Source organism: Manihot esculenta, mitochondrion (assembly GCF_001659605.2).
Source record: "Manihot esculenta mitochondrion, complete genome".
Lineage (NCBI taxonomy): Eukaryota > Viridiplantae > Streptophyta > Magnoliopsida > Malpighiales > Euphorbiaceae > Manihot > Manihot esculenta.
The window spans coordinates 15,001-27,500 of NC_045136.1; the positions used below are offsets into that span (position 1 = coordinate 15,001).

At 43.9% G+C, this 12,500-nt stretch overlaps 1 protein-coding gene across 1 annotated transcript; it reads left to right on the forward strand.

Annotated features, from left to right (window-relative positions):
• The first annotated feature begins 2,392 nt into the window (after nt 1-2,392).
• On the forward strand, nt 2,393-3,085 carry rps1 (ribosomal protein S1). The gene has a single exon. It carries the CDS (start codon nt 2,393-2,395, stop codon nt 3,083-3,085), a length of 693 nt encoding a protein of 230 aa, YP_009709916.1.
• Nucleotides 3,086-12,500: the final 9,415 nt, after the last annotated feature.

Consider the following 12,500-nt stretch of genomic DNA (forward strand, 5'->3'; position numbering starts at 1 on the left):
AATAGAAAAAAAAGAGAAGGGATTCACAGGCAGTGAAGGCAACCAAGGGAGAGGAATCATTCCATTCAATTCACTAGTTCGGGAGCTCATCAACTACACAACCAGACCCAGGGATTGGGGCGACACCAAACCCAAGCTCAACAGATTATTGTCATTCATTCAATTAAGGAGTCATGCTTACCTTTCAGTTAGTGGTAAAGCCAAAGAACAAACCTCACTTCGTCGACCTTGACTATTTATGTCGGTTTTTTTGAAAGCCCATTTAGTTCAGTACCTAGGGGGTAAATAAAAACAAAAAAAAAAGAAAAGGTTGAACTGAATCTTCGAAGCCAGGATGACGGTTAGATAAGCAGGTATAATTTTAAATTAATGCACAGGAAAAACTTCACTATATCTTTGTTGGAAGATAAAACAGGTGCCAGTAAAAAAACTGTCATGATATTGTATGCTAGGGGTGACTGTGACACTCACCTGGCCAAGACCCGACATTGTAGTAACTCCACCTCGTGTTCTTAGGATCAAATCCAGTGCCGGGTATGTAATCTTCAACGGCATCTCTCCAATCAAGTCCTCCCATCGTTCCTCAATCAGATCCATGATCGCTGTTGCCTGTTCACGTGTCACTAAGCAACTCAAAATGGCGATGCAGTTTCCAACTAAGAACCATCGAAAGTCCATGCGAGCTGGGCTGACATTGTCCATCAGATAACCAACCTCATCTTAAAGGCATGAAATCAAACACCCAATTAGGGATAGACTCTGGGATGACATTGAAATTATTGACAGCAGTGTGGGAGTCTTTCTCAGTCTTTTAGCGGTATATGATATTCAGTTGTGTGAAATCCAGCCAATAGTAGTTCCGGATGTGGTAGCTAAGAGCTGTGATCCGCTTATCAATCCGTTCAATCAATTCCTTGCCGTCGCTTTCCGGGTTTAGCATCTGCTTTGCACACCTCAGTGCGAAAAAGAACAGTGCCTGGATTTCAATTGGAAACCCATATAAAGCTTGTTTAGCTGGGACCAAGAATGTCTCAAGGTTGTAGGCCTAACTGCTGTTGAAGGAATGGAATCACTGGAGAGTCGTCTGCAGTTCACACTTGGGCAAAGACGACTTACTTTGGAAGCGGAACACGAACCTATTTCCGCCTATTTGCCTCTCTCGATTGCAAGAGGAAGACCCATCATGTGAAGTGCCCAAACATGGATATGCCCACCTACACCTTTCTTTTCCACCTTTAGTGAATTAGGAAAGATTGGTCGATTAAATATGAACCGGAAACTGAATCTTGATATACCCCATAACAATACATTTTTGTTACCACGAGATATATTGGCAGCTGCGGTGAAGTAGGCACGGGTATCAACGTCTAAGCCCACAGTAAACATATGATGAGCCCAAACAAGAAATCCAAGAACACCTATACTGATCATGGCATAAACCATGCCTAGATACCCGAAAACCGGTTTTCCCGAAAAAGTCGAAACGATATTGTAAAAAAATTCTCAAACACATAGTAAACCCTTATACAATAGATTATCAGCCTACATCGATAGTTGCTTGAAGCCGATAGTGGGTAAGTCTTAGATGAACGAACCCTCTTGTGGATCGCTTTCTCTTGCACGTTAATGAATCGAGGAATTGCCTTACTTACCGCCTGCTCTTATTCCTGCCTGGAAAACAAGAATGTTCCTGCCCAAGCCTTCTCGAGCCCTTTTGATTTGAGGCAGATGTGGGCTTTCAATGAAGGAAAATAAGACTTTTGCGAGGGCAGTAGTCAGCGTAGGTAATTTCTGACTTGTCATCATACTTCGACCACCTATCCAAGAGGTGAATCTCTAAGATTTGTTTCGGTAATGAATCTGCACTTTCTTGCCTTCCTTAGAAAAAGTTACATACTTAACGGACGAGTAAGAACTATCTTTACCTTGCTCCTGGTCTTATAGTAAAGTGATCCACGGGTAGTTATCTATGAGTTGAAGCTGCTAGCCTAGACTAGCTACTGATCTAATGGATCTATGGAATTACGCGCGAACGGAACGTAGGTAAACGCTTTCTTCCTTCCGGTCGAATCTATTGCTGCTTGAGAAGAGGATGTGGGAAGAGAAAGAACCTTCGAATAAGAAGAAAGGAAGTATGACCGAATACCGCCTCACTTTCTTCGATAAAGGATAGAGTGAGAAATTTCACTATGGAAATTACTTATAGTAAGTAGTAAGCTACTGGCGCTAAGCTGCTGGATGTTTCTGATCAATAGGAAGAGGAGGAAAAGGAGTCAATAAAAAGCTTATGACGAACATCTATTTGAGTCGATCATTTCCAAGATCAAATTCTTGTTTTTCCTTACGTAGAGGTAACGCCTTACAATCTTCAGTCTTACGCTTAAGGGGGGAAATGTTCTTGTTGGATGCAGGACTTGGGACACCCAGAATTTGTATGCAAGATGAGCTTACAGGAGAGTCAGAAAATAACCGAGCCACCAGGTTTGAGAATAAAGTGGGATCCCTGGGTAAATCAAAGATCAAAGTGCGAGCAGGCGCCAGGTATAATAATAATGATGTCGCCTGGTTTTTTAAGAATAATGCTGCTGCCTGGTTTTTTAAGAATAATGCTGCCGGTAAATCAAAGATCAAAGTGCATATTTTGGAGAGATTATTCATCGATCTAGTGTCCGGTGAATCAATGATCAAAGAGCGAGCAGCCGCCAGGTTTAATGATTTGGTGGGATCCACAGATGTAGCGGCTGGTGAACTGCTTCTTCTTCCACGAAGATTCAGACAAATCCGAGCTTGGATGGAAGTGATAAAGATTTGGCAAACGAAAAAGGTCAAAGGCATTATTATTAAGAAAATCAAGGGAGGTTATTCAGTAGCCATCGCAGGTTTCATTACTTTTCTTCCATTCCGTCCTCTCAAAAGGCTTCCATTCCGCCGGAAAGGAAAATGGAAAATGGAAATGCGAAGGCTAAGGAAAATGGAAATGCAAAGGCAAGCGCTATCGAATGGTCGATTCAACATCGAGCGCTATGATCCCAAATGGATGAATATTGTGGTGTCGCTACCAGCGGAAGATCAAAGAAGAACTTGATGAGCGAAATTTGCTGACGAAAAAGAGCACTTTTTCAATTCCGATGCCCCTGTAACACTCTATCACCTTAATCCATTCTTTTTTGTTGATTACCTAGCAAAGAAAAAGGAAAAAGCTCGACTTTCCGTCCCTCCCGTCCTTTCTCACGAATCTATGTGGCTAAGGGCTGTTGGTGGGCAAAGGAGATAAAAAAAGCATTGCACTTTTGGGTCCTGCCTTTTTCTTTTGGGGCGGGAGCTATTGGTTCGGAATAAACTAGATATGTTAGTTCGGCGGATGCTGGTTCGGATTGAAAGAGAGAAAGAGCAACCCTGGGCTCAGCTTTAGCTGATTATTAGAATTGCTTCATCTGCTCTTCTTGATTCTGGTTGGGAATATACCCGCTAGGAGAAAGGTAGACTTTTTCTATGTTTTTCCAAGAAGGTCTAGTAGTTATCTCCAGTAAAATAATCCGTCAATCGAGCCGAAACTCTGAATAAAGGAATTACCCGTGCGTATTGAATGCGTACTTCACTCCCTTTAGACTAGGGAAAAAACTAACTATGGATGTTGTACTCTGTGGAGGCAATGAAAGCCCTATCTTTATATAAGTAATTAACCATCCAATTACTATTACTATTGTCTTACTAATGAATGCTGACTTCATGCTTACATAGAGACTGACAGCATACAGGCTTGAAAGCACAAAGGTATGATAGCTTGAACCCGAACCCTAAGGGCTAACATCACTACTTTCATTGTTACTTTTAAACACCGAATTCGTTTTCACCCTATTCTCAGAACATCGTATTCTTTCTTTCACAGTCTAAGATTTCTGATCATTTTAATAAAGGGAGTTATAAACTTACCTTGCTTGCTTGGTGCACACAGCCCTCCTTCTTGGCTGATTGTTAGACCGTTCCTGCCCCAGGGATGGGTCACTCACTCCCTTATAAGAACCATTAACATTACTCCACCACCTTTTCTGATGAGTTGGATTAGTCAATTGCATCAACATAAGTGGTAAGTAGAGTCAATAGAGAAACCAGAAACCACTTTTATAAAAATTCTTCAAGAGAAGTGGTTGAGACTCTTTCTTTCTTAAGAAGTCAAGTAGTTTTCACTCCTCCTTCTAGTATCTACCGTCTTCTCCGCTACTAAGGAAGAAGAGAAGGGATAGCAGAAAAGAAAGAATTCCTTCCTATCACAGCTCATACTTACACAGCTCCTTCTTAGCTTCATACTAGATCTAGCCTTCAAGCCATGCCTTACACTAAGACCTATCTGTTCTGCCCTTCGGCTCACTTAACTACAGGGATTTCTATCCATATTCAAGCAGGTGTGAACTCCGACCTTCTCCTCTAGCCTAGCCAACTGTATGTAATGTAAGGAGCCAGCTGCCTCATCTTCCTCCATAGACAAGATCCTTTTTGGGAGAGGGGAGGATACCATAGAGGAAACCTTCTAAAGTAGCTTTCTTTCATTCACCGGGCCCAAAGCGTAGATCTCGATTGAGCTCGCCAAGTCAACTTTAGCAGACAAGCGTCATTAAGATCCTGCATTTTGCGCAAACCAAGGCCAGCAAGAAAACGGCTTTCGCTTTTTTCTCTTCTTACAATACAAATAGGGAAAGGACTTTCTTCTTGTTTCCCAGCCCCCTCTACCTTACATGCTATTTGCTCGACGGTAGTATGAATCGCCGACAGTGTTTAGGCGGGTTGCTCCAATTTAATGAGCCGCCTGTATACACAAAGAAAAGAAAGCATCCACACCGTCCCAGTGACCTTCGAAAACGGGGTCCTCCACAGACGAACGAGGAAATCCGACGTGAAAGAAAGACGTTTAGAAGGGACTGAATCCCTACACAGGCTCCCCAAGATTGGGCAGAAGCCAACCTTCGAATGCCTTCTGTACAATCTTTTAAATACATATGAAAGCAAATGTCCTGCTTCAACCTATTCTATGTATAGGCCGGAACTATATGCTATTCTAAAGTCTTGATAAAGAAAGATTATATCTAATATATAAAAGAAAGAGGATATTCATACCATATTCCATAACAAACTTGTCAAGTAATACCAACTAAGATTATTAGATAAAAAAGAAAAAGGCCTGCAACTTCCACTGCAATTATATCAATAGAAAGTATGACTGAAATTTGAATTGTCTGGACATTAAATGAAATTCGACCTTTCGTTTTTCGTGAAATGCTTCTGCATGAAAACTTGCCTGCCAAATTCCGTGCCCCCTGACCTTGACCTACCCGATCCTGTCTCCTTGCCCGAGTCTTGTCTACTTGCTTGCCCTACATTAAGAGAACTCGCACTATAATTAGATGGGCTGGATTGCCTAAAATCCCTACTTTCCTAAGTACGATAACTCACCACTTGCTCAATAATTTAATTGGCCTGCTTTAGCCCTTGACCCACCTTGACTCCTTGGGATAACTAAGAGACTTGCTCGCTTTACTGACCTCCCATAAGGGAAGATTAGCGTGAGGAAATGGAAATACAAGAGCTTGACTTGCGCTTCAAGGCTTTCAAAGAAAGAGACCCGCTGGATTAAAAGAAAAGGAAAGAGCTACACAAAGCTTTATCTCGCCGCTTCTTTCCCCTGTCCCTTTTTTCCATTTTATTTTGCCTTATCAAAAGAAGGACTTAGCACTGGTCTTAGGGCTAGCTGGCTAAGAGATTCTCACTCAAAGAGGCTCGAAGCATCCGAAGCATAACTGCTTTGAAAGCGGGGAACAAGACCGTCACTTTCATACTTCCTTTCCACTCTTCCTCAAGTCAAGGTGATTCGAAGCAAGGATTGATTTACAGTCTGAACTCTAATTCAACTCTAAGAGCAAGCAAGATTTCCAGGTAGGGAAGTACTTTTAGGGTAGTACCTTCCTTTCATGGTATGGCATCTTCCTTTGTTGGATTTCCTGTTATTCGTAGATGGGACTAGCCGGCTCCTCTCTAAGCTTTGAGCAGCAACGGATTAAGGATTAGCTTCGTTCTAAGCTGCATTAGCTGAATTCTAAGCAGGAATTATTCCACTCATTCTAAGAACTACTTTCTTAGCTGCAATAGCTACACCGGCTTAAGAAGGAAGAGCGGAAGAAGCGGCTTAAGCTACTTTATTATCCCTCTCGTCTCTAAGAGCTACTTTTCACTCAAAAGCTACACCGCAACAACGAATCAACTCTTAACTACAAGAGCTACTTTCTTCGTCCTCTCTAAAAGCAGGAAGCAAGGAAAGGGCTAGTTCTTTTGGTTAGGATGCCGCCAACAACAGACGCTCACTTCGCCCTCCCCGAGGAAAGACCTGCGGTGGCTACAACTGCTGTCAAACCTGAAAGAGCCGGGTGCTAACTTAGGAATAAAAGCAGTAGCTGCGAAGCTAGGATAGACGGGTTCATCGATCCGGGAACAAGAACCGGCGAGTGATATCCTTACTTTGAGCTTAGCAGCACCGGCTGAGGAATTAGTTTTTAGGCGGGAAAGCTAATCAGAGGAACTACTGGCATGGCAGCTATCCCTCGCTTTCTAAGAGTGGGAACTCGAATTCAACAGTCGAAATGGCTTAGCTGCAGGGAAACCCTCACATGCAGGAATTACAGTCGACAATAAATACAACAACGTCCCCGGGAGTTCCGGAAGCAGCAACGGCTTAAGAAGTAGCTGAAAAGCTAGGATTTGAGTCAAAGCCAAATCTTACTTTCAATTCATAATCGGCTTGCCCGCTCGCTTACTCCTGGGAACTACTTGATCCCTCCCTTTCAAAACAAGGAACTTCAAAGCCAGGGTTAGTTTTTTAAGTTTGGCGGGAAAGCGAAGCGATCCGAAGCGAAGCGAAGAAGGAGAGTTCTTTCTTGACGTGCTACCGATCGCCGCGGCAACAAGGGAACAACGAACCGTCGACTAGCTACACCGTCGAAGACGTTCCCTAATACGAGGAACTCGGGGAGCTACTTGTTGATCCCTCGCTATCTAAGAGTGGGAGAGAGAAGAATGTAAATAGTCCAATTACGAATACTTCCTGAAAAGACTGGATTGGGAGGATTTCCTGTCCTGGTGAAACATCCTTTCCTGATGAGGAAGTTGGGATGGTATCTTCATTTCCTGGTATTTTAGTACCTTCCTGTCCTGCTTAAGCTACAGAAGCTAGCAACTCCGGATTAAGTTAAGGATTCACCGTCACGCTCGCTGCTTTGATAACCGGAAAGAGCTAAGCTATAAGTTAACTCCGGAATAAAAGCTGGTGCTTCAGAGTGAGGGTTTCTTCTTAGTTTAGGCGGGAATCAAAGGCAGGGTTGCTCTTTCTAAGCAGGAAGCTAGGATTGACTTTTAGGCTGACGGCTGTGACGCGTGGGATCGAAGTCCTGATCGTATACTAGCCCAGAACAGCACAGCCGAAGAGCTAGACCACATGGCTACCGCTCACTTACGCCCTTGGCCTTAGGGCAGGGCTTAGCTCGCTCTTGGAAGAGGGGAACGAACAGCTTTGATGAAAGACGTGCTTTCAAGCCGAAAAGAACTAACTAGCCGAAACCGCTTATGGAATCGCCTATCCGGCATGCCAGGAAGAACAATAGCTCCAATAGCTAGACCGGAAAGAACTAAAGAGTCAAAACCGGACTGTAGAAGCGGAGCGGGGAACAACTTATATAAAGGCTGACTGCCGGGTATGATCGCCGCTTTCCGAGAATGAGAAAACCGTCGAAGAGGATTGATTTTAGTTAGGCTACCGGCTGGGCGGATGGTGTTGCCGGGAACCGCTCTAGCTGCTTTCCGGATTAAGGATTAGCTGCCTTTCTTCCGCTCACGAATTGGATTTGAACCAATATCTCCGTCGTTGCAATCCTTTTGAGAGGGGTACTTGCTTCTTTGATTGATTGAGAATCCGCGTAAGGTTTTAGCGAGGGTTCCAGGTGGATCACCATTGGCGGCTAAGTGTCCATTTTCTTTGCCTTGAGAATTGTAAACTCCTCACCTCAAGAAAGTCCTGATTTTTCGTTCTTGCCTCACTCAATTAGTTCACTTTCTCCCGGGCCTGTCCCCCTTCACGAGAAAAATGCTCTTCCTTCTTTCGCTTGAGTAGTTTGAAATGTCTTCTTATAATAAAAAAAGTGATGAAGCGAGTGAATCTTCTTTGGGGTTGTAGGCCCATTTCGGTATCGTGCTAGTAAGGTAAGCGGCTTGGCAGCTTTTGCTTTTGAATGTGCCCCTGCTCTCCTGAAAAAATTTCTGATTCCTCTTTATTCGTTGAGGGCCTGACCTTGTTGAGTGAATGTGGATCGAGTTGGATCCGTAGCCTTTAGTAAGTTTTTTGCTTGATCCTTTTTTTAAATTGGCATTTCCTCCCGTTTTAGTCTCAGAGCTTTTCCGCATCAAGTCTTTGTTCTTTGTTGTTGGCAGGGAGGGGAATGGTTTTCTTCTTCCTTTTGTATCACCATCGGCCTCTCGCCTAAGGCCTAAAACTGATGAGTCAAAGCCTATCCTATCGGCCTTTGCTTTGAGGAAAGCCCTAATCCCTCTGAAGCAGCCTTTTCTTTTGTTAGTGCAGTTCCGATGGGTCACTTCGCGATCTAATTCTTCTTCTTCTTTGTCTCCATCTTTGGAAGTCTTCTAAGTAGGTGATCAGGCGTCTTTCCCTTGAAGTTGGTGTAATAGCATAGCTGAATGCTCTCCGTCCGCATTCCTTCTATCAGGCCAAGCCTAACAAGCCTTGGAAGTCGGCTAAGGCGCAATGCTCCCTATTCCGTGCTAGCTTTTGGGTCTGCTAGCATTCCAAGCTTCGATGCTTTCTTGATGCCCATAGTCTTATGGCTGATGGCTAGGAGCTCGTCTTTATGACTAGCTCTCGCTCAAGGGTGGTTAATCCTATGAGCGAACACAAGGAACTCAGTACCGGAGATCCCTCCAAGCAGGGTGACGGGATGAGTCAACCTACTGTCCTCAAGGATAAACCTAGAAGACGGACCTCTCTTTGATACCTCATCGTATAGACATCACAATAGACCCTAGACGGATCTAACGTGAGTCTGCACTCTTCACTTTCTAGTGACGAGCGACGACAAGAGCATCAAAGGAGTCCTGGATATGGACACACGGGTCAAAAGCGACGATATAATACCATCGATCGTATTTGAGCCGCTAGCACATCCAACCACGCGCCACACGCAATATCCTTAATGAGATAAAGTGCACGGATGCGGGTTAAGAGGCAGCGTGCGGTCCAACCACGGTTCAAATGGTATCTAAGGTTTAGACCAGGCGCTCTCTAGTCGTTTACACGACAAGAAAGAGCGCTGGAAACCCGAGATAGTATAGTACTTTGAACCCTGCACCATGTAATCTAAGGTGCTAGACCCATCAATTTATTTTATATAAGGCCATTGCGCCAAAGAGGATGGTGAGAGTTCAGGGGTTTCGGACGGAGACCGGGAGAAATCCACGGTCAGATCCTACACCGAAAGCACCTCACGAACTCCGCTGAGCCTTCATAAGACACTAAAGGTTTAGACATGGATATCTCAACCCTTAAGTCTTTAGGGCGTTGCGGTAAACCTCAGCTACCTTCGTGTCAGCAGACACGTCATCCCTTAGGATAGCATATCTACTAAAGGTCTGACCCGAGTACACCTTCCCTGCACAGCACGTCACCACTGAGTGATGACTTACTGTGGAGAGAGGCCAAGAGGAGCAATTGCGTATAGCAAATAAGAATCTCCTCTTTCCAGTACCGGAACCGGTAAAAGACGCTAAACGTTCAGGAGCAGTGCTATAAACTTTTTTGATAAAAGGCTCACCAGTTTGGCCTCACTTTGTTAGGTTCCCCTATGATTCGAAGAAAATCGAAAGACAATCAGTGCTAAGGGTTGGAGTCTTAGGGTAAGCCCCGATGTGGGATTGATGCAGTTCCCGTTGCAGTCCCTAGTCCAAGGTGGCTAAGGCAGAGTTGATAGTTGGCCTTCAGTAAGACGCTATTTTATTACACTCCAGGTAATTAGAGTCTATAGGCCAGAGAAGTCTTTTATTTTTGAACTCTTACCATGAAATCTTATCTAAAGGCCTACCTTAGATAGCTTGAATAGCAATCTTACCAGGGATAGGAAAGGGTGTCTACCTGTACAATTATAGGATCTTTCCTTTATGGAGGACTACGAGTTTCTTCCTTACTTTCCGAGCAGGCAAGAGCAATCCTTCAGTCATACCTTTTTCTAGAAGTCCTAGGCATCTACTTTCTTCACTCCGCCCATCTAGTCTTTTTCGATACCAACCATTGGTTTCCATCCGATCCTGTCCCGGATCTTCCATCCCCTGCTTCATACAAAGCAGTTATCTTAAAATCTCCTGCGCATTTCGAGTGAGAAGTCCTTCCTAGGCGAGTAGGAGAAAGCTAGTGCGAAAGCAGGATATTATATAGCCAAAAGAAGACCCCTTCTTAGCATAGTTCCTATTCTTTCCTGGGTAGGGCTAGTAAGAGATACATTTCTTTTTCTTAGGGGTCCTTGCGAGCGAGTGCTACTGCACTTTACAGTGGATAATCAAGTTATAGTTTCAATCCTAGGGCCTTCCATATTTTTTGATTCAGCCGAGTGATTCGATGGAGTTGGAGCCAATTACCCTTGTTGTCAGGCCAACTTGGAGGAGTTTTAGTTGCCTCTTTTTCGGTGCAGCCGAGCTTGTTGCAGTGCCAGTTCTGCTAGCAGTCAAAATTGGAATCTCTTTCCCTGCAGATTGAGCCGCTGTTGGCTTACATCGAGTTCCAATCTTTCGACTTTAAACAAGAAGTTTTATCATCTTATTTTATACATCTAAGAGGCCTAGGTCAGCAAGTGAACAAGCCAGGTCCACTCCTTGTCTCCCTGAGACTGATAGTCCATCAGATCAGGATTTATTCTTCAAGTAATGCAGGATAAGTAAGCCTTCGGGGGATGAGAATATAGTCTTAAGAGAAGCCGGGGAAGTTGATAAAGCTGCTTTGCTTTGGCTTTGATAGTTGCTCTATTCAAGGGAAAAAGAGTGCCAATTCCCAGGTAATTTGTCTAGTCTTCCAGTCTTAGTTGAATTCCTTCTACCTTTGATCCAGTGGGAGATAAATAAAAGTTATGTTATGCGAGTATGATTATAGGCAGTAAAAAAGCTATATATTCAAAATACATCTTGAACTGGCTTGCTGGAAGATATCCCTTTTGCCTTATCCAGTGACTGATACTCTTGGGAGAGGGATACAGACATAAAGACTGGAGTAAAGAAAGCTGCTTGCCTTGGGAGATATTTATGGTTGTCCAGTTAAGATACGAAGAGGAAGCATGCCATTTCACTTTCTGTTGGGACGGGGGTTGGGAATACCTAATTTAGAGTGGAGCGACCGCCAAGAAAGCTTCTCTGTGCTAAGAGGAAGAGTTCCCGGGCAGATAAGGAAGAAAGCTTTCAATCTTTCAACAGTTAGAGTGATTGTTAAAAAGCTTCCTTTAACAATTAGATTAGGATCGGAGAAGTAAGCCAAGGAAAGGAAGATGCCCACTACTTATATAATAAGAAATTTCCAGCCTCTAAAGGCTTTGAGCAAGAAAAGGGATTGATATAGAGCATCGTGCTGATCGATGCGCGAAATGCCCGGTTTTCTAGTAAGCTAGTCGTAAAAAGATCTGCTAGCTATGGAGAAAGTCTCCCGTCGACCAGTTCTATTCCTTTAGGAAAAACCTCATCTTCATCCGGACAGGGCCTAACCTAAGCGTGGGACCGGTAAGGAAGATAAAGAAATTCTTTTCCAATGAGAAAAAAGAGTAAAAAAGGTTATCATAAGTGAGCCGGTAAGGCGAGATTGCTCGAGACGAAAGGGGCAGTGGAATCATCAGCCGAAGCCTATAAAGAAATTGGTAACCAAGTCTTCTAAAGCTGGAGGTCTTCTCATTAGGGCATCAATTTCATGTAAAATCACCCTTCTTCTTCCCTTACGGGGCGCTAACTATCAGGGGATGGGGGACAAGCCAGTCTGCCCAAGCAATCAAGTTACAAACCGAAGCTCTTTTCTTTGGCTAGGAAAGCCGGGAGAAGACGGACTACCATATAGGAAAGCGAGTGGGCCAATAGATGAGGAGCAGAAAGGGAAAGAAAAAGAAGAAAGCGGGCTAAGAAAGAGACCCTTGCTTTCGGGCAATGATTCCGACTTTCAGAAAGAAAGAATGGGGAATCCTTTGCTTAAGATTAGATTTGCTCGGCAGAGAAGAGAGATTGACCCGAGTGGTCTTGGTCCCAAGGTCCCGAGGTTAGTCCTTTGTGACTTTTTATTCGCCTGTCGATTATTGGTCCTTGAAGGACCGAAACTCATGCGATGAACCTCTTGCCAGAGCTTCTTTTCCTCACTCAGTAACGAGATTAGTTTGCTTTGCTTTAAGCAAGTTACCGTCGAAATAAGGTTTATTTGCTCCGGGATGGTC